This window comes from Saccopteryx leptura, chromosome 9, assembly GCF_036850995.1.
Source record: "Saccopteryx leptura isolate mSacLep1 chromosome 9, mSacLep1_pri_phased_curated, whole genome shotgun sequence".
Classification (NCBI taxonomy): domain Eukaryota; kingdom Metazoa; phylum Chordata; class Mammalia; order Chiroptera; family Emballonuridae; genus Saccopteryx; species Saccopteryx leptura.
Window position 1 is genome coordinate 36,770,669 of NC_089511.1, and position 23,012 is coordinate 36,793,680.

At 37.2% G+C, this 23,012-nt stretch overlaps 1 protein-coding gene across 4 annotated transcripts in view; it reads right to left on the bottom strand.

Annotated features, from left to right (window-relative positions):
* The window catches only part of LSM14A (LSM14A mRNA processing body assembly factor), a 46,903-nt gene that overhangs the window by 19,071 nt on the left and 4,820 nt on the right, over positions 1-23,012 (bottom strand). For all 4 annotated transcript variants that reach the window (XM_066348094.1, XM_066348096.1, XM_066348093.1 and 1 more), the window contains exons 2-4: positions 8,020-8,183; positions 4,188-4,317; positions 416-538 (exon numbers count right to left, since the gene is read on the bottom strand). In XM_066348094.1, coding sequence (XP_066204191.1) covers positions 416-538; positions 4,188-4,317; positions 8,020-8,183 — 417 coding nt within the window. The remainder of the gene's footprint in view (positions 1-415; positions 539-4,187; positions 4,318-8,019; positions 8,184-23,012) is intronic.

The window sequence follows — 23,012 nt, forward strand, 5'->3', positions numbered from 1 at the left end:
GTTTACAGCTTCAGTTTTATGATCTAGGAATTGTAAAAGCCTAAAGAGTAGAAGTCATTCAATAATATCATTATTGCAACAGCAATTAGGAGAAAATCCTTTTTTTTTCATTTATTGTTTTGTGAGAGAGAGAGAGAATGGGAGAAAAGGAGAGTGAGCGAGAAACATCAATTTGTTGTTCCACTTATTTATACATTCATTGGTTGTTTCTTGTGCCCTGACTGGGGATCGAACCCATAACTTGGTATATAGGGACGATGCTCCAAAATGACTGAGCTATCTAGAACAATTTTAAAAGAATCATGCAGAAATTATATATGTGATTTACAAGCTGGAACAGTTCTTACATTCAGAGAAAGAAAAAAGTCACTTTACAAGTTTAGAATGGAAATACTTGAAGGAAAAAACAGCTTACCTTGAGATAACTGTGTTTTTACAGATCTTGTATCCTGTGTAAAGGCAGAACCAACTGCACTACTTTGGGAGAGGCTACCGCTGTTTGATGTTTCCGTTCCAAAGGATGTCAAGGAGCTTCCAGCTTTAAGAAATTTTTTTAATGACAAAAAATCTTTTTTAAAATTTAAACTTTTCAATCATATAAAGTAATATATCATTTAAATAATTTTCACCATCCTCCCATATCACTTACACAAATTAATAACCCTGGAAATTAATGAAAGTACATCAAAAATTAGTTTGAGAAGTCTCTGACAACACTATATTAGAAAAAAGCAAATATACTTTTTTTTACTCCAGCATCCTAGACATAAAAATTTTTCTAGCATATGCAATACTGTCTTGAACAGTTATGCAGACGCAGATGGGGCAGCAGAGACCCACATCAGATGAAAAGTAGCAGAAATGGTACATCCTATACCAACATTCAAGTTCAATTATTTTAATACCAAGAATCTGCACAAATAGCCAAATCAGCAGACAGGTCTATGAAGTGCTTTCCCAGCATTTCCAAGTCAACAATAGACTTCAGTCCATTTTAATGCTTCTACTCAGAATGGCACTGTGGGGCTGCATTTGCTATGAGCAATCACAAGTTTTGGTAATGCAAGTAACAAATCCTTAGAACCAGCCCAATTCTTTGCTATACTAGGTTACGACAATCTTTTTAAAGATTTTATAGTAGTTATGAATCATTCACTTTTCACATGCTATGCTTTCTTCTTACCTTTAATCTGTGTAGGTTTTCTCTAGGAGAAAATATTTCTATAGCCCTTGTCCCACCTCTAAATCCAACCTAAAGCTGGCAGTCAGAATAATCTTTTATAAAATACAAATATAATCACATTACTACAATGCTGACGGCTTGGCTTTCTACTGCTCTCCAGATAAAAGTTCGAACTACCTACTCACCTCAGTTTATATGGCCCTCCCCTTATCTGCCTATCTCCTCTCTCCACTTTCCTTATTTTCACCAGTCCACTCCACATAAGTTTATCTATGTACTCTTAAAATATTTGAAGACTATGATAATGCCTGTCACAATCTTCTCATTTCTTAGCTAAGCAACTCTAGTTCTTTAAACTATTACTAATCTTCACATGGTATTTACCACCCCCAACCTGTCTCCTGATTTAATGAATTCTAGTTCAGATCTGTTCTAAAATAGAGCACCTAGCAAAGTATCTTAGATGAGAATTAACAGGACTCTTGGAGGTGCAATCCAGTCAGGCTCAGCCCGACAGCTCAGGAGAGATCTAACATAATCTCCCACAACATCCCCAGAAATGTTCAGACAGCACTCTCAATCATTCTGTGGGAAGCTGAATCCATCCTATTATTCCTAGTATTTCTGGACCAGGACATATGCTACTCTGATATGCATGCATATCTCCATGCTGTTCTGAGTTTCCTCACTTGAGTCAACCTCCCATTGCTTGCCTCCTGGTTAGCAAACTCTTCTATATCCTCCATCTCTTCTCTGAGTTCCTGGTCATACCACACCTACCTCCCCTTCCTCCAATTCTGCTTTTATCTCAAATTATTTTTTATGTATGGTGTGAGGAAGGGGTCAAGGTAATTTTTCCCCCCAAACAGATATCCAGCTGCTGCAACATCACTTGTTAAAAATATATCCCCTTCTCTATTGTACTGCACTGGCATCTCTATATTTAAGTGGGACTATATCTGTACTATTCCTTACCCCATGATGTATGTGTCAATAATTCTCTGTTCTGATTACTGTAACTTTATAGTAAATCTTAAAATTAGGAAAAAACCTCAACCTTTCTTCTTCAAGACTGTTTTATATTCTGCATTTTGTATCTCCTATATATAGTAGAATCAGCATGTCAAATGCTATTTTTTATTTATTTATTTTTTTGTGACAGAGAGAGAGAGAGAGAGAGAGAGGGACAGACAGGGACAGACAGACAGAAAGGGAGAGAGATGAGAAGCATCAATTCTTTGTTGTAGCACCTTAGTTGTTCATTGATTGCTTTCTCATATGTGTCTTAACCAGGGGGTTACAGCAGACCAAATGACCCCTTGCTCAAGCCAGCAACCTTGGGTTCCAGCTGGTAAGCTGTGCTCAAACCAGATGAGCCCACACTCAAGCTGGCGACCTTGGGGTTTCAAAACTGGGTCCTCTGCATCCCAGTCTGACGTTCTACCAACTGCGCCAACGCCTGGTCAGGCTGTCATTTGCTTTTCTGAAGTTCTTGTTTAATAAAAAAAAAAGTCAAATGCTTTTTTTTATTGCTTCATGTTAATTCTGAAATATTCCCTAATTTCTGTGAGCAGTATACTAATTTACCCTATTCCATTATACACACAAAACAGTTTCAAAATTAACACTCAAACCACTACCAATTACAAACTCAAAGTAAAGTTGTCTTCTTTCTTTTTTTATGGTGAGAAGAGGGGAGATAGTGAGGCAAACTCCCAGCATGTCTCTCGACTGGGATCCACCCAGCAACTCTATCTTGTGACAATGCTTGAGTACTGAGCTATTTTTAGCACCTGAGGCTGACATGCTTGGACCAATTGAGCTATCCTCAGCGTCCAGGGCAACACTCAAACCAATCAAGCCACTGGCTCCAGGAGAGATAAAGGGAGAGAAAGGGGGATAAACAGATGGCCGCTTTTCTTGTGTGCCCTTACTGGGAATCAAACCTGTGACATCCATTTGCCAGGCTGATACTCTATCCACTGAGCCACTGGCCAGGGCCCCAAGTAAAGTTTTTTTTAAAGTTCTATTTATTCTTACAATAAATCCTACTAAGAGAATTAAAGTTATTTGAATTAATTTTTTTTTCTGTGTGGGTATGGTATCAATTTGATATACACTTAGTACCAGTTGTTTTAGTTTATATTCATTTAATTTTGGGATTCACTTTTTTCCCTATTTTTATTTTATGAATCAGCCAAACATTTATATACTTGAAAAGTTACAATTATATAAAAAAGGAATTAATTTTAACAAAACTTGCTAGCATATGATACACTTGAAACTGAATTTGTGATCCAGTGAAACAAAGTAAATTGATAAATGGTTATTTCAATGGAACTAAAAAATGTTTAAAGTCTAAAGTTTGAGATTTAAAGAGTCTACTGTGGGAATTTCATTCAATATAGGTGCATTTAAGAGTGAAAATGCAGAGCTATAAAAAACAAAACAACACTGAGTCGCTCTGATAATATCTAGCTTTTGCGCATAATGAATAGCCATTGTCTTCCAATCACAAGTAAGACTGTTAGCCCAGCCCTCCTACACATTCTCCTTATATTGTTATATTTCCAAACCTTGTTACTATTGACAAAGCACCAAGGTGGTGTTAAAAGGAATAATCATCCACATTCAATATAACATAAATACTCCTTAATGGCATAATTACTCCCTAAAGACAATGGTGACAATGGCATTATCTTCAATTCCCTTTTTGAAAACCCATCCTGTTGGAAAAATGTTTACTTTAAATGTATCTTATGTAAACTTAAAATAACATTCAATGAAATTTGGTAATTGGATATATCTAGGTATTTTTTTTAAAAAGTGACTATTCTGAGAGTTGACCATTTTAGAACCACTAGTCAATAAGGACATTAAATAAATTCTGTCTGTATGCATGTTTAAATAAAGGCTTTAAAATAAAAAGTTACAAAAAGAACACCAAAAAGATGTCTGAAAATTTGTGTTAAGAAAAAAAAAGAAAGAAAAAAGCAAAACGTACCAACACTAACAGCACCAAACTGCTGCCCGACTAATGAACTGGGACTGAACTGACTGTATGTGGACATTCTGCCAAAAGGTCCATAGGAACCCACTGACTGGAATGAAGAAGTAGATGAGCCTAGTGAAGACTGAAGAAAAACCATTGGTTATTTTTCCAGGCTCTAAACAACATGCATATAATGAAAAAAAGATTTCGATATTTACACTTTTAAGGAAACTATTAAATTATAACTACTAGACACAAAAGCAGTTATAACTTACAAGATGCATTTAATGTTACAACAGTAGAATAACCTTCTAATTTCACTATTTGTATAAATAGTTGACCCTTGAACAACATGGGTTTGAACTGTGAGAGGCTACTTATATGCAATTTTTTTTCAGTAAGTATAGTCGGCCTTCTATATCCTTGGTTGGTTGAATCTACAAATGCCAAGGACTGACTGTATGCTTTGTTCTAATGCATTTTATACAAAGAACTTGAGCATCCATGGATTTTAATATCCACAGGAGGTCCTGGAACCAATCCCCATGCAATCTGAGGGACAACTGTAGTTAAGTTTTTGGGGAGTAAGTTACATGTGGATCTTTGACTCAGTGCAGGGTTGGTCCGTGAGTTCTGCATTGTTCAAGGGTCAACTGCATGTGCCAGTTATACTCAATATAATTTATAAATAGTTTTTTCTACAATAAACTTCTTTGAGTAAAGAGTTTTATGGCAGATTTGAGAAAGGACTAAAAGAAAAGTTACTTGAATATCAAAGTAACTTTGCTTAAAGAAAAAAATATAGGAAAAATCATACTTGGTTATACTAAGTTTTAAGTCTGGTGCTGACAAATAAGACATCTCACTTTTGATTTTACTCTTATTTTCAATTATGTGAGGTATACTATTAAATTTACAGGGAAGGGATGCAAAAATAAACTATCCCAGACAAAATTTACATTTTTAAATATAGTTATCATTAAGTTAAAGAAAAAATTTAAAAACCTTAACTTACTAAACCTGAAATATAATTTAATACATATATACAAACTTTAAATATTAATTTATCCTAATAGAAAATATTTCATAATATAAATATGAAGTGTGACAACAACTACTGGGATATAAGCTCATTGGCAGTAGGACATTGTGTGTTTGCTGCCACCATCAGGCAGACACATGGCAGGTGCTCAATAAATATCAATATTATTGAAAGAATGAATCAAAAGATCCAAAGTCAAAATTTATAGTGGTTAAAAGAAGTTATTAATACCATTATGATTTGTGCTCTTGATTTTTCTCATTCCATAAAGTTGACTACTTAGGTAACTGGTTTCCTGGAAAATTTCCAAAAGATATATATACTATAGACACACATTTACCTACTTACCTACCTATCTACCTACCTACGAGACAGATACCAGCACTTTTTGGTGTAGACCATTTTCATTTCATGGCACACATAAACTAAATACTAAAATTCTGTGGCACACCAAAAATATATTTGTGCCAATCTGATAAGAAAAAGTAGAATTTTGATTCATTCACATCAGATGGCTATTGTTGGGTTGGCTGTTGTCATTGTTTTATGACAATCTAAGGGAAAAAAGGTCCTATGCAAATACACTGAATAGTTATGTACTGCATTTTTAAACTATTTTTTTATATTATTTATTCATTTTAGAGAGGAGAGTGAGAGACAGAGAGAGAGAGAGAGAGAGAGAGAGAAAAGGGGGAAGGACCAGGAAGCATCAACTCCCATATGTGCCCTGAACAGGCAAGCCCAGTGTTTCGAACCAGCAACCTCAGCATTCCAGGTTGACACTTTATCCACGGAGCCACCAGAGGTCAGGCCAGTTAGGTATTGCATTTTTAAAAAACTCTTGCTGCATGCCCTTTGACTGACTGGTGGTGCAGTGGATAAGAGACACGAAGGTCCCAGGTTTAAAACCCTGAGGTTGCTGGCTTGAATGCAGTATCATCAACATGATCCCAAGGTTGCTGGCTTAAGCCCAAAGGTCACTGGCTTGGCTGGAGCCCCCTCCCTAGGTCAAGGCATGTATGAGAAGCAATCAATGAACAACTAAAGTGATGCAACAATGAGTTGATGCTTCTCATCTTTCTCTAAAAAAAAATTCTTGCAACACTGGTTCAAAATCACTAGTGTAGGCAGCTATTTCTTTTTTTTCTGTCGTTTTCTTCTTTTTTGTTGTTTTTTCTTTCCTCTTTTAAATATTTTTTTATCTACTGATTTTATAGAGAGAAGAGAGAGAGGGGAGTGGAGTGAGAAGTATTAACTCATAGCTGCTCCACTTCAGCTGTTCATTGCTTGCTTGTCATATGTGCCTTGACCAGGCAAGTCAGGATTCTGAAGCAGTGACCCCAGCATTCCAAGTCAATGCTCTATCCACTGTACCACCACAGGTCAGATTGTAGGCAGTTATTTCTATTAGAATGTGTCTTCTCCCTTCATGTAAGAAGTACAGATTTTCTCAGGATTCCTTCAGACTTACTCCTCAAAAGATTTGAAAGATGATGTGAGTAAAGAATTTCTCCAGTTTATGTTACAAGAATCAAATTTACCCTTTCTTATTAAAAAGCTTACCTTATATTCAGGAAAAATGAATAGTAAATAAATGGTAAAGGCCCATTTTATATTATAAGAGTTAATGAGGTATTTTCTTTAATAGTGAGATGACAAATTCTATATAAGATGATATAATATCTTAAAAATCAGTTTTGTGGAAAACTAAGATTTTATCACTCAAAGCACAAAAAAAGGGAAGTTAACTTAAAAGTATTACACTGAAAAATCAGTAAGCATATTTTAGTGCAAATGACCAAAGACTTCTAACAAGAAAAAAGGTTGAGAAGAAAATGGATTCAGAAGGAAAACCAAGGGGGCCACAAACTTTTAATCAGGTATGCCCTCAAATAAAAATACTCTTGTGTGAACCTGCTTCTTCTGCTGTTATATAGCTGACAGTTTCTATACTATTCACAAAAATGCGATATTATCGCATTATATTCATGAAATATCCACTAGCTTTTGTGAGCAATATATATACTTTCCATTGTAATGTAAATAGGCACCGTAACGAACATCCTCTTTAATTCAGAATTTAAAAACTTTTAGACAGGTGCTTCTGTTCTTAATTCACAATTTTTAAAAAAATTTCTTCTACTGAGACTCTTTAGAATCGTTCTTTTTTAATACCTTATTTAGGGAATTGAGTATGTGTGTATGTTAAATTTTTTTATGTTTGGCTATCTTATATAATACTGTATGTATATTATATGATAGATAATATGATTTAGGTCCCCCCATTAATAATCTTACCTAAGAGTAGCCAAACCACATGAGAACTAACATTGTGGCATAAAACCTGGATTCAAGTCAGACTGCCTGGGTTTGTTCAAATTGCATCTCTACCTTAATCTTACTGTAGAAACTGAGAATAATTATAATACCAAACTCAGAATGTGATGTGAGAACTGACTTATATGGCAGTGGTTTGAATAGTGCTTCTCATAAAATTAGAACTCAGTTAGCTCTTTTAATTGCTGTTGAAATTAGAAAATATTCCATAATAAAAATAAATTCCTCAGAATACTAAATAAAGAAATACTAAATAAAGTATTCCTTACTTTATGATCTAAAGAAAAAAAACACAGATGAAAACATTATCCAGGTATTTTAGGTATCTAAGTCACTAGAAAATGGTAATATATATAAGCATTCAACTGAGATTTTTAAAAACGTGAAAACCTAGGAGGGACAAAAGCCAAAGCTAGCCACACGCATCAAGTTCACTTGAACTCCAAGACAAATTTACTCTGTTACCTGAACAATAGCTGGGTCCTGAGGCAAAGAACATTGTGGTTTTGGTGGCTCACAAACAGTGAGGTCTTTGATATCACTTCCACGGAATATTATGTATTCAAAGACTTCATCTCGAGGTGGTATTGGACGATCTGTTGGTCTGTCTTCTGTACCAAAGGACCGAACTGGTAAAAAAAGAGAGGATATGAGATATGTGCCTACTCATGATATTCAGGTAGTGCCACTTATAAATGTACTGTTTTAAGTACTAAGCAGCAGTTCTTAAGTGTCACCCATGAAAAAGCACTCATTAAGCTGTAGCTAAATAAAAAATAATAATAATAAAAGAAAGAAAATAGAGTGAGTTTTTCCTAGAGCTAAATTTATTTAATTTGTAAAACAGTATTATAGTCTCATCCATGGTGGAACAGTAGATCAAGTGTTGACCTGGAATGCTGAGGTTGCAGGTTCGAGATCCTGGGTTTGCCTGGTCAAGGCACATATGAGAAGTAAGTTGACGCTTCCCTCCCCTCCCCCTTATTATTTCTCTCTCCTCTCTCTAAAATCAATAAATCTTTAAAAAAAAAAAAAGACTGTATTACAAGGTTGTGTTTTTCCTGTATTTTTATTTATTTATTTAATCTTTGGTACTTGGGGTAGAGAAGTGTTATAACGTCCTTCCTTTCACTGTTAATTATTTTTACTAATTTTTAGTGAGAGAAAGGGAGACAGACAGTAACACCGATCTGTTTCTAAATGTTCCCTGATCAGGGATCAGACTGGCAACCTCTGCACTTTCAGACGATGCTCTACCAACCAAGCTATCTAGTCAGGGCATTTCTGTTGATTTATTTATATTTATTTATTTATTTTATTTTCTTAGAGGAGGGGAGATAGTGAGACAGACTCCCTCATACACTCCAACTGGGATCTACCTGGTAACCTTCCTCTAGGCCAATGCTCAAGTAATGAGCTATTTTTAGCACCTGAGGCCACTGAAACCAATCAAACCACTGGTTGTGGGAGGGGAAGAGGAAGAGAAGAGGGAGAGGGAAGGGAAGAGAAGCAGATGGTCACTTCTCCTGTGTTGTCCTGACTGAGAATTGAACCTGGGACATCCATACACCAGGCTGATGCTCTATCCACTGAGCCACTGGCCAGGGACTGTTGATTTATTTTTAATGTCCTCATTCAGCATAATAAATTAGGGGATATTACAAAATGAATATGAAGTGATAAAAAATAGCATTTGTTTTTTTTTTTTTTAAATTTTTTATTTTTTTTTTATTTTTTGTGACTAGTGAAGGTGATAGGTGTCTGAAGTTTTTTGTTTTTTTTTTAACTTTATTTATTCATTTTAGAGAGAAGAGAGAAAGGGAGAGAGAGAGACAGAGAGGGAGAGAGAGAGAGGAGAGAGAGACAGAGAGAGAAGGTGAGAAGGAGCTGGAAGCATCAACTCCCATATGTGCCTTGACCAGGCAAGCCCAGGGTTTCGAACCGGCGACCTCAGTATTCCAGGTCGACGCTTTATCCACTGCGCCACCACAGGTCAGGCATTTGTTCTTTTTTTTAATTAAACATTAGAAAAGCAAATGATAAGTCAAAGAAAGATGCTCAATTATGCAAATGAGATGCAAATTTAACTTTTACTTCATTGGTGAAAATGCACTATACAAAAGGCTGGAAGTACTGGAGAATCTGCAATGGTCCCTGATCCCCTAATTTTTGTTAGCAGTGTAACGGGAAACATATATATTTCTCATATGTGTGTGGGGGGAGCACTGCGTGAAGATTTACCCATTCCACAAAATCCCAAAGATTGGGAAATTGAACTTTGGGATTAAGAGAAGACAATTAATGGACTATCTATCTTGGTGAGAAGTAGGTCATTTAGAAGCCTAGCCATGCAGCTATCAGCTAGTCAGCCTCTATGGGACAACCTAAAATGCCCAGGTTACCTAAATTATCTATCTAAAAATTAAATCTAACTATTTTGATACTTAAGATAGCATTATTCAAAATTAAACTGTGGACCACCTGCATCAGGGTAAGGTAAAAAAATTTCTGGGACCCTATGTAAATACACTGAATCATACTTTCTGGGGAGAGGGTCCACAAATCTGTATTTTAAATCAATTCCCCAAGAGTTTCTTATGAATATTAAAGTTCCACGTTCACTTCTGAAAATGTGCCCATCCATCTATGTTTCAAATAAAGTTTGAGCCTGACTAGGCGGTGGCGCAGTGGATGGGAGCATCGGACTGGGATGCCGAGGACCTTGGTTTGAGACTCCGAGGTCGCCAGCTTGAGCGCGGGCTCATCTGGTTTGAGCAAAGCTCACCCAGTCTGCTATAGCCCCCCGGTCAAGGCACATATGAGAAGGCAAAGAACAACTAAGGTGCTGCAACAAGGAATTGATGCTTCTCATCTCTTTCCCTTCCTGTCTGTCCCTATTTGTCCCTCTCTCTGACTCTGTATCTGTCACAAAAAAATAAAGTTTGAAAGATCATATATTACAACATATAAAGAGCATCCTACAGGAAGTAAACCCCTAAACATTGTGCAAAGTTTTGAAAGTATGTATTTTTTCCAGAGAACCAATCCAGAGCTAGATTAAGATGAATGTTATTTCAGTTTAAATAATGCATTTTTAAAATAAGTTTCTTAAGATGTTTATTTGAATGATTTTAGAGAGAGGAAGGGAGAGAGGATGAGAGACAGGAACATCAATCTGTTCCTGTAGGTGCCCTTACTGGGGATCAAACTGGCATTCTCTGTGCTTCAGGATGATGTTTAACCAACTGAGCTCAATCTGGCCAGGGCAAATAATGCAATTTTTAATCTAAAAATTATTTCCAGTACTTATAAGACTTCCAGGAAATATGGTGGCATAGGTGTAAGTTTACAGAAGAGTATCTCACCCTAAAACTAAGCAAAATAGCCCTGGCCAAAATAGCTTGGTTGGTTAGAGAAGTGGTGGTCCCCATCCCCCGGGCCGTGGGCCGTGGACCGGTACCGGTCCGTGGGCCATTTGGTACCGGTCCGCAGTGAAAGAATAAATAACTTACGTTATTTCCATTTTATTTATATTTAAGTCTGAACGATGTTTTGTTTTTAAAAAATGACCAGATTCCCTCTGTTACATCCGTCTAAAACTCACTTTTGACGCTTGTCTCGGTCATGTGATACATTTATCCGTCCCACCCTAAAGGCCGGTCTGTGAAAATATTTTCTGACATTAAACTGGTCTGTGACCCAAAAAAGTTTGGGGACCACTGGGTTAGAGCATCATCCTGGTATGTAAAGGTTTCAATTGGTCCCCAGTCAGGGCACATACAGAAACAGATAATTGTTTCTGTCTGTCTTGTCTCTCTCTCTCTCTCTGTCAAATCCCTTTAAAAAAAAAAAACCCCAAAAAACAAACAAACAAAAAAAACTAAAATAAACAACAAAAAATATCCCTAAGCCAGGAAATGATCTCAAACTTATACCATGAAATTTTGTTAAAACCTATCATTCAGACACTGAATGAATTAGTCTGAATTGGACCATGCATCCAGAAACCATATGCAGCATGCCCCTTAGAAATTTTCACTGGCACCCACTAACTTGGTAGATGGGGACAGGGACACACATGTAATAAGGGAAAAGATGTGGAAAAAGTTGAAATTCCCTTCCCTTGGCAGCCAAACAGAACTTTATCAATGTAGGAGTAAGTGACAAGGCTCGTTTACATTTTGTCCTTTATCCAAAAAAGAAGGCTAAAGAGTTAGAAAAAGGAGGACTAAAAATATTTCAAATAAGTCAATCTCCCCCTAACATCAGCACTATCACCACCACCCACCCCTATCACACAATGTATTGAATAGAATGTCCCAGCCCTCGATAGTAATAGATTACATTAGCTCATCCTGAAGCAGAGGAGGGGAAAAGTCAAAGGTCTCCCTTTCTACAAAATCATAGAGAAGTTCCATTAGCTTTTCCAAGGGCTAACAAAACCATCAAAACTGCGACACATGTTCAAAAGACAGATGAAAAACACATTTGGGATTAATATTAAAGAAAGGAAATAAAATTTTTCAGAAAGATTTGTTTTTATAGTCCTGGCTGGATAGCTCAGTTGGTTAAGAGTGCCATCCCGAAGCGCAGAGGTTGCCAGTTCGATCCCTACTCAGGGCAAATACAGATCAAATCTCTGTTCCTCTGTTCCCCTCAAAATTAAAAAAAAAAAAAGAAAAAAGAAAAGGATAAAATAAATAAAAATAGGGGAAAGGGCCAGGTTAAAAAAAAAAAAAAGAATTGCTTTATATTCTTTTTTTTTTTTTTGGTATTTTTCTGAAGCTGGAAACAGGGAAAGACAGTCAGACAGACTCCCGCATGCGCCTGACCGGGATCCACCCGGCACGCCCACCAGGGGCGAGGCTCTGCCAACCAGGGGGCGATGCTCTGCCCCTCCGGGGCGTCGCTCTGTCGCGACCAGAACCACTCTAGCGCCTGGGGCAGAGGCCAAGGAGCCATCCCCAGCGGGAGGGGAAGAGAGAGACAGAGAGGAAGGAGAGGGGGAGGGGTGGAGAAGCAGATGGGCGCTTCTCCTGTGTGCCCTGGCCGGGAATCAAACCCGGGACCTCTGCACCCCAGGCCGATGCTCTACCACTGAGACAACCGGCCAGGGCCTTGCTTTATATTCTTTAGAAAAATAAAACTCCTATGATCACAATGACACTGAAATGAAAGATAGCATACAGAAGGAAAAAATTAAGAGAAAATATGAGCAGAACTAATAAATATATCAACAGCAGTTAAACCAAGTCACTAATAGAGAACAATGTTGAGAAATACAAAGATGTACAGAAAAAGTAGCAAATGGTTAGAAGATGATTTTCTGTAGATCTAAGTTAACAGCTGTCTCTGAGAAAGACAACAGAATAAGAGAAAATATACTGAAAGATATAACAGAAATTTCCTGACATGAAGACCTAAATTTGATCAAAAGGTTTCACTGTACTTCCAGAAAAAAAATGTAGTGCACTATAAGACATAGAGACTCATCCTTTGCTATATCAAAATAAAGAAGTCACAGCAAGAGTGGTGTTAAAATTAAGCTTTTTAATTTCCATAAGGACAATAAATTCATTTCAGCACATAAATGTATGTAACAATTTACTATGGTCCTAGAACAAAACGTAAATTTAATAGTTCTAAAAAAGGCTACAAAGATACAAAGTGTGACAAGTCAGGACATACAGGAGACTTCTGAATCCTAAATCACTGTATCACACAATACTCTTAACAAAAATTAGGAGGTGAAGATGAATAAGAAAAAGAAAAATACAAAAGGTAATACATAAACTAACGCTCTCATTTTTTATAGGGAGTCACTTGATAAAATCATGTCAGTACAGTAAAAAATCCCATTGGTTCATCCAATTTTCCCTAATCTGTTATCTTTTGTATTTGTAGGTAACAGCTAAACACACCAAGGCATGGAAGAACAGCATATGATGCTCACTCACATCAAATTGCCTTTTGGCTCAATTCGATTATATATTCAGTCTTAGAAGAACTCACTGCACAGTTCTACCTGATCTTGATGCACTCTTTCCTTGTATCCAGCAATAGACTCAACTCTTCCTTAGACCCTTAACCATAGAGCTACCTTCAATTTCTTCTTTTAATCTAACAACTTAATTGTTGGATACATAGCATCAGCATTTAATTTTTTTTTTTTTTTTTTGGCGTGCGCACGAGAGACAGGGAAAGACAGACAGAAATGGGGAGAGATGAGAAACGTCAAAACTCCGTTGTGGCACCTGAATTGTTCACTGATTATTTTCTCATACATACCTTGACCAGGGGGCTCCAGCTGAACCAGTGACCTCTTGCTCAAATTAGCGACCTTTGGGCTCAAGCCAGCGACCTCAGGGTTTCAAACCTGGGTCCTCAGCATCCTAGGCCGATGCTCTATCAACTGCACCACTGCCTGGTCAGGCTATGATATAGTTTTAAAGTTAGAATTCCTGTCAAGTATCAGTTCTAAGACCTGGTCCAAACCCACTTATCCCAATCTAAGTTCCAACTAACCTCATTATTTTCAACACACAGAGCAGGTTTTCTGTCCTCTACCATAGCTCTTCTCCACATCCAACTACTTATAACTGTCCGGGTTCTTCAGACAAACAGAACCAACATGATGCATGTGTAGGAGCACATACTCACACGCATGTGCGCACACAAATACACACACACTCCCATTTATTTTAAGGAATTGGCTGTGACAACCCAAAATCTTCATAGTAGGCTGACAGTCTGGAGACCTAAGAAAGTTGCAGTTGGAGTCTAAAGATGATCTGCTGGCAGAATTCTTTATTACTCTGAGGAAGTCAGTCTTTGTCTTAGTAAGGCCTTCAACTGATTGGATGAGGCCCACCCTTATCATGGAGGATAATCTATCTGCTTTACTCAAAGTCTGCAGACTTGAATATTAATCTGACCCCAAAACACCTTTACAGAAGCATCCAGGACATTTGACCAAATATCTGGGCACTGTGGACTAGCCAAGTTGACACAAAGACCATCATATAACTCTACCAGTGATATTCCTATGTGGAAGTAACATGTTCTTCACACTTCCTTATGGTACTGAGAAAAAAAAGACACATATATTTTCCTTCCTTCCTTTTTTTACAATTTACAAATACTTCATTTACTTGATTTAAAGCCTTCTTATGGTACATACGATGTTTTACATAAGGTGATTTCTACTTTGTTCACACTGACTTCAGTGAGTTGTATTTGGGTCTCTAGGCTTGGAGATTCTGCTCAACTGCAGCTGCTGCCATTGGCTTGTTTTTTTAGGATCTAGGTGGGTACTTTCTTATAAAATCTTATTTTTAATTCCTTCTTTAGTACTTCTTAGCTTTGCATTCTTATATCCACAATGGAACCAGCATCCTAAAGCGACCAAGATAAATCCTTCTACTCTAACATCACATGATAACTTAATTCTACTAGTTAACAAAAAATGTCCAAGGCCAGCCACAATAGATCCTAATGAGCCATATAATACCGAATCCTGTGCACAGGGAATATTCTTGACATCTAAAATTCCTAGGAGCTACCCTGGCCAGATAGCTCAGTTGTTTAGAACATTGTCCTGATATGCAGAGGTTGCCAGTTCAATCCTTGGTCAAAGCACATAGAGGAACAGATCGATGTTCCTGTCTCTCTTGCTAAAATCAATAAATAAAAATTTAAAAACAAAATAAAGTGAAATTCCTAGAAGCTTAAAAGGCAACCCCCTCCCGGGCTTATCAGGTTTCAATGGGAGGCCATGGAGACAAATCAATGCCTCGACCTCTACCCTGCCCCTGCGGAGGCCACCACCAGGGGAACCCTTACACCAAGTGGGACAACACTAGATTTACAGTTGTTTGTATGTAAAATAATAATAAATAATAATACAAGAATATTCTGTTTCACATATTCACAACTGTATTTCTTTTCATCCAAGGTTATCTCCCATACTATAGGTTTGAGACCCTGCTTAGTTAATTAGCTCCTCTCATCTGCAACTTCACTTGCTTCCTCCATGCAAGATTCTTTCCCTTGGATTACTAATATATGTAGATTTACTCAGACATATCTTTACTCAACCACGAGAATTTCAGACTGAGTGTAAAGGAATAATTACTAATGAAAATAAGAATTTAGGAACTTCTGGTCAAGATGGTGGCATCGTTAAATGCGGTACTTGAATTTTCTCAAACTACATCAAAATTACAACTAAAAGTACAGAACAACCATCATTCAGAACCACCTGAAATCTAGCTGAATGGAAGTCTTATAACTAGGGATTTAAAGAAGCCACATCAAGACTGGTAGGAGGGGCAGACACACAGAACAGGCAGGTTCCACGCCCCTTTCTAAAAATGAATAAAAAAAAAAAAAGAAAAGAAAAGAAAAGATTAAAAAAAAAAGAAAAAGAAAACATGATTAAGAAGTTAAAAAAATTAGAATGATATGAAAAGAAAATTACAAAACAAAAAAATTTTTTTTTTAAATTTAGATGGTGATAAAATAATAAAAGTAATAATGCAAAAAACATTTACCAGGACCTCTTTGAAAACATAGATAAGATCTTGAAAAATTTCTATAAATCACAGGATGACAAAAGAAAACTAATCTATATTCACTATTACTAACCCAAGAGAATACAACCCCCATAATACTGTCTTCATTTATCACACTTCTTTTTCTATTAAATATTAAGTCATTCAACAATGCATTTTCTGACCAAAGAAAATAACCCCTCATGTGATCAACAAATAGTTAATTTGCTATGTTCAAGGGACACAAGGGAGGAAAAGATGCTGATGTCTAGTAGAAAACAAGAAAAGCTTGATAAGCACACACACAAAAAGAAGATAAAATGAGGACACTGGTGCACCGAACATTTCCTAGCTAGGAGAATCTGGGAATGCTTTGCAGGAATGATAATACTCAAGCAAAATCCAAAAGGATAAACCTAATTCCCTCCTGATCCATTCCCAATTTTGTTTGACAGAAACCACTATATGGATCATTGCTTAATTCCTCCCTGTTCCTTGTCCAGTCAATTTTTAGAAGTCCAATCCATTCTCCTAATTACTCATGTATCTGTTCACTCTTCTCTAGTTTAGGCCTACATTTTCTCTTTTCCAAACTCTTAAAAGAGTTCCACTGACCTCACCTATGTCAGCTTCTATCCTCATCCCCAATCAATTTTTGTATAATGTTGTCAGCATAAACTTCCTAAAGCTGGACTCTGGAATGCCACTTTATTGGCTAAACACTTTCAATGGGTCCCTACAACCCATCAAAACTCAGACCTGTTAGCCAGCCATTCAAACGACAGATTTAGCAATGGAATCTAAGTAAAAGGGGAAGGATGGTATGTGGTCCTCAAGTTTGTTATTTGACACATTTTCATTGTATTTGAGCATTCCAAAGCTGCTGTTCTCTTTCCTTTGTGACTTCTATCTCAGTCTGTTCCATTACTCAATTCAACAACAGCCATGTAAAAAGTAGGGAAACAGCATTTAATTCAAGGGAATCTTGTGCAAAGGTCCCAGATCTGACGTAACCTGACTGACCTGAAGACCTAAATGACAGCTAGTGTGGTTCCACCTTAAGTGAACTGCAAGGAGTCGTGGGCCAGGAAAAGAGTTTTGGACTTGGTGGTTGTCTGTGTACTTGCTTTCCTGAGAGACTGCGGCCTGGGACTGAACACTTCTCCCTAGATAGCATCTTCATGGGGCTAATTGTGACTTATCTGTCAGTCCCCACCTTAGATGCTATGTCCTGAAGAAGCACGACTGTATTACTTTTTGTTTCCTAGCACCTAGAATAGTGTCTAGCATGCAGTCATAGTAGGCACTCAGTAATTCTCCTGAATTAATAGATCATCAAATAATAGGCACCAGGCAAGTACAAGCCTCCCTTCTATTTGCCCCATATGCTCTATGCTGTCTTAAATGTGATAGATTACCTCTGCTCTCAATTGTGTCTAAGTTTCTCCAGAACCTCTATCCTGTACTCTGAAGAGTATACCACAGTTGGAGAGAAAAAGCTATCCAGATGTATAAAATGCAAAAGAGGATTGGGAAACTGATCATTGCTGAAGCAAATTTGGAGTTAATCTTCCAGTTTTTAGTTCCATCTTCACCCCTAATTACTTCATAGTCTTCTAGTTTCTGTAGCACCTGGTGATGCCAATTCCTGAGTCTTTTAGGCGTTTGGATGCAAATCAAGTTACCCATTGGCTTTACCCAGTGCCCACTTAGACTGAAACTTTCTCAATTTTGCTAAGACATCATTTAAACTCATCCATTTGCTTTTTAGCCTCTAAAATATCGTTGCTGCTCTTTTCAAAATTGACTTTGTCCTTTATGGGTTTATACCTTTTAAAAAGAAGTCTCTTGTGTATTTTTAATAGGATTTATAAACAGGAAGGAAAAGGGAAAGCATGTCCAATCTGCAGTCCAAATTTAATCTTGTTAAACTGTTTTCAGTTGGGCATTCTTCCGTGTGGCTGGTTTTACATTTGATCTCTCAAACTATAAAACCAAGAGACAGAGATATGAAAATATGACATAAGAAGATAAATGCATCCAATAGGAGTTAAAAAACAAACAAACACAGGGGTGGGAGAGACAAACAAACAGAAACTAATGTGAAAGTCACAAAGACAGAGAGAGAGAGAGAGAGAGAGAGAAATTTATTAGGTTAAAGAAACTTGACTCTTCAGATTTACAAGGTCCACAGAGAACTACTCAGGAAAAAAAAATATACCAGTGCTGTAACACTTCTGAACTCCAATAATAAAATTTCTAGAAAAAAACGACTGAGAATCACATTGGCAGGAGCAACATTAGAATGGTAGAAGACACAAAGCAGTAACTTCAAAGTTTACAGAAAAAAGATTCTAAATTTGAAATAATAAATCCAATCAAGTAATCAAGAAAACCACAGTTTCACTAAAAATATTTGCCACCCACACATTTCATGTTTTCTGTTTTTACAATGACAAAGATGTACTTAAGCAATATTGGTGGTGGAAAGAGAATTAAGTAAGAGGCCAATACTGTAAACAAGAAACAGGAACCCCTGGGTATCTATAAATAGACTGGTGAGAGATAATGGACCAGAGTAGGGCAGTAGAGGTGGTAAGAGGTCAAATTCTGGATATACTCTGCAAGTAGAACTGACAGAATCAGAAACATGAGATGTGAGAGGAACAAAAGAATTAAGGATGACTCAAGAGGTTTTTGGTCTTACGAATTAAAAGAATAAGCTGTCATTCAATTAGATGGAGAAGCCTGATAGAGAAACGGGTTTAGGAGACATTAAATGGTAGATGCCAAGTAGACATTCCTCCAGGTGACATTAATGAGGCAGCTGGATATTTAGCAGATTCCAGAATAACATCTTTTCATTATAATGTTGATGCCATAGGAAGTTAATTCTTGTCTGTATCAATTAGACTATAGGAAAACTATTGTAGTTTCATTATATGGTATTTCAATTAAGGTCGCAGAGCCTATTGACAACCTTAAGTGAGGACTTACTGTACAAGTTAGGAGTTAAGAGAAGAGGTCCAAGTAGAGGATAGTAGTCAGTAATGTATAGATAGTATCTGAAGCCTTGAACTAGATGAAATCATCAAGAGAAGAGTGCAGATGATAAAATAATAATTTTTAAAATACAAGAGAGAGAAAACTAAGCCCTGGAGCTCTCCAACATTTAAAGGTTTAGGAGCCGAAGACTCAGCAAAGGAGACTAAGATGCAATCACTGAGGTATGAGAGAAAATCAGGATGATGTCAGGTGAAGAAAGTGTTTCCAGGAGAAAAAACCAATTGTGCAGTACATACATTGCGGATTGGTTAAGTAAACTAAGGCTAAGCAGCAAGCAGTGGATTTAGCAACATAGAAGTCTTTGGTAACCCTGGCCAGTAGCTCAGTGGATAGAGCATTGGTCTGGCATATAGATGTCCCAGGTTTGATTCCCAGTCAGGGCACACAAGAGAAGCGACCATCTACTTCTTTCTCTTTCCCTCTCCCCTTTCTCTCCTTCTTCCTTTCCGGCAGCCAGTGGCTCAATTGGTTCGAGTATGGCCCGAGCGCTGAGGATAGCTCGATTGGTCTGAGAGCGGCAGCCTCAGGTGCTAAAAATAGCTCGGTCCTTGAGCATCAATCCAAGAGTTGCCAGGTGGGTCCCAGTTGGGGCGCATGCAAGAGTTTGCCGCACTATCTCCCTTCCTGTCACCTAAAAAAAAAAAGAAGTCTTTGGTAACCTTGATAGCAACAGTTTCTCATCTGTGGAAATAAAAACCTAAATAAAGTAGGTTCAAAAAAATAAAAGAAATAAATGCAGAAAACTCCTTCAAGGAGTTTTGGTATAAAGAAAGAACAGAAATGGAAGGTAGAGAAGAGGAAATGCAGTTAAGAGTATAAGTGTTTTGTTGTTGCTGTTTTTAAGATGGGTGAAACACAGCCTATCAGTAAGTAGACAGAAAGGATATGGTAGAGAAGGAAAAACTGAATACATAGGAGAGTAGAGAATGCTAAAACAATGTCTTTGAATCATCAGCACAAGTGTAGGAAGGCCTTAAAAGAAGAAATAGTTTTTAAAATGGTTAATTAAAATACTAGTTTAAAACATCAGAGAGAAAATAAAAGGTAAATTATCCCTATTGAGGACATCTACCATGGAGTAATAAATTCACATCTACCATGGAGTAAATAAATAAAACCATCTGCTCTTACTGCTATTATGTCTTACACACAGCAATATAAGATTTATTTACTTTCCCAATTTCCTTCCTTCTACTATTATTTTCTTCAGGCTTTATGCTATTTTCTCTACTAATTATTATTATTATTATCATTGTGAGAGAAAAAGAGAGAAAATAGAGAAGAGGAAGAGAGGAGCAGAGGGAGAAAGGGAGAGAGAAGAGAAGCATCAACTCATAGTTGTGGCACTTTAGTTCATTGATTGCTTCTCATATGTACCTTGACTGAGGGCTCTAGCTGAGCCAGTGACCCCTTGCTCAAGCCAGCACCCATGGGATCATGTCAGTGATCTCATGTTCAAGCCAGCAACCCCATGCTCAAGCTGGTGAGCCTGCACTCAAGCCAGATGACACTGTGCTCAAGATGGTGACCTCGGTGTTTTGAACCTGGGACCTCAGCATCCCAGGTCAATGCTGTCTGTATCCACTGCGCCACCACAGGTCAGATCTCTACTTTTGATTCAGAAAGTCATGGCTTATCTTACTCCACGGGAAAATGCAGTTAGTTTTTGGTACTTGACTTTAGACTACCGTAATTACTAAGTATTTCTGTGGAGTACAAAAGTAACAATAAACTGTTTCCAAGGCTCCAAGTTCTGGCAACGTGATTAAATAGGGCAACCAAAAGAAATTATAGCTTGAAGTTTTATCTTTGACATTGAAAGTAGTGATTTTGAGAATTGCTAAATTTAGGTCCCCAGCTCCTGTGAGAATGCAAGAAATCAATACAGCACTTGGGTATTTCATCCATCATAACAACGCTCTCCCACTCTCTCACTGGAGTTTATGACAAAGTGGCTAAATTAACAATCAATTGGTAAGTTATGCCAAGGGGCAACACTTAGAAGATAATTAAGGAAATACTCCGTTACCAATTTACCTGTTTTAATATTCCTGCACCAATCCCTTGATTTTAAGGACAGACCATTTAAAAAGCAGCCAACTTTATAATCATTCCTCTTCACAAGGTCTATTTTCCTAATGCAGTGGCAATCTGATTTTTATTCGAGTAGTCAGTTATCCAGGTAGAGCTAACTAAATACATTAGATATACATTTCCTCATCACATTTTATGTAAAGTGTTAAAATCCATGTGTTTAAAGGAAATGTATATTTCCTCAAACTTTGAAATTCCCATAATTAGAAACCTTCAATAACTACAGATACCCTCTCATTTATTCAAATACTTAGCAAGAGCCTGCTATGTACTAAGGGCAGAGCAGTGAATGAAACAAAAATACTGACTTCACGGAGACTTCACTCTGTAAGAAATCTCTTGGTATTCAGGATCTAGTATGTGCTTAGGCATCCTATTCACATACAATATATAATTGAAAATATTCCACAAATTATTCATGTATGTCTTAACTTTACAATTCCCTCAAATATACTAAATTGATTCTTGAGCTATAAGATAAAACTGTCTCCACAACAATGTCACTTTTATCATAAGATTTTATCCTCTTATATCCCAAGTCTACCAAATCATTTACTGTTTTAGGGGGAGGGAGCAATATGTTAGCTATTTTTTTTTTTTTTTTTCAATTTACTGATTGATTTAAACCAATCAATATTAGAGAGGGAGAGAGAGGAAGGGGAAGGAGTGGGAGATGGAGTGAGGGGGAGGGGAGGGAGGAAAGGGAGAGAGGGAAGAAGAGAAAGGGGGGAAGGGGGAGGGAAGTGGAGAGAGGGAGAGAAGGGGAGAGAGAGAGAAGGAGGGGGAGAGAGAGAGGGAGGGGGAGAGGGAAGAGGTGAAAGTGAAACATTGATTTGTTGTTCCACTTATTTATGCATTCATTGTTTGCTTCTTGTATGTGCCCTGACCAGGGATGGAACCCACGACCTCAGCATATCAGGATGAGGTGCTAACTGAGCTATCTGGCCAAGGCATTAGGTGTTTTAACTTTAAAGAGAAATATAACTGTAAACACAAAAGGTATTATTTGGAGCCTGACCAGTGGTGGCACAGTGGATAGAACATGGACTTGGGACACTGAGGTTCCAGGTTCAAAACCCTGAGGTTGTGGCTTGAGCAATGGTCACTAGTTTGGCTGAGGGCCCCAGTCAAGGCACGTCTGAGAAAACAATCAATGAACAACTAAAGTGATGCAACTACAAGCTGATACTTCTCATCTCTTTCCCTCCTTATCTGTTTCTCTCCCTAAAAAAAAAACAAAAAAACTCAAAAGGCATTATTTGGAGATATACAAGATTAATAAACTAAAATGCTAAATAATTTCCATTTAGTCATTCATTAAATAAACATTTGTTCATCCCAGGCCCTCACTCTATGGGGAGGGAAGGTGACGATGTAATAGACACACATAAATAAGCAAAGAAGATTATGTGTAGGTCATACTTAGTGCTAGGAATAAACTCAGAGGTGACAAGGACAAACTACAATTTAGATTGACATCAAAGTATTTGTAGGTTGCATTTAGGACTTCTTGACATTCATTTAGAAGATTATGAGTATCAAAGCCTATCAAACTTATGTCAATTCAATTTACAAAATCAGGAGCTAATCTGTGAAATTTCTATCAGAAAATAAAGGACATTATCCATTTAGGAATACCTTAGGGATTGGGTTTTTGATTAGATATAGTGTGACTGTATAGCTCAACTACAACACTTTCAAGAGAGAAAAGGATGTTTTAATTATGCCAGACCACTGGCACAAACA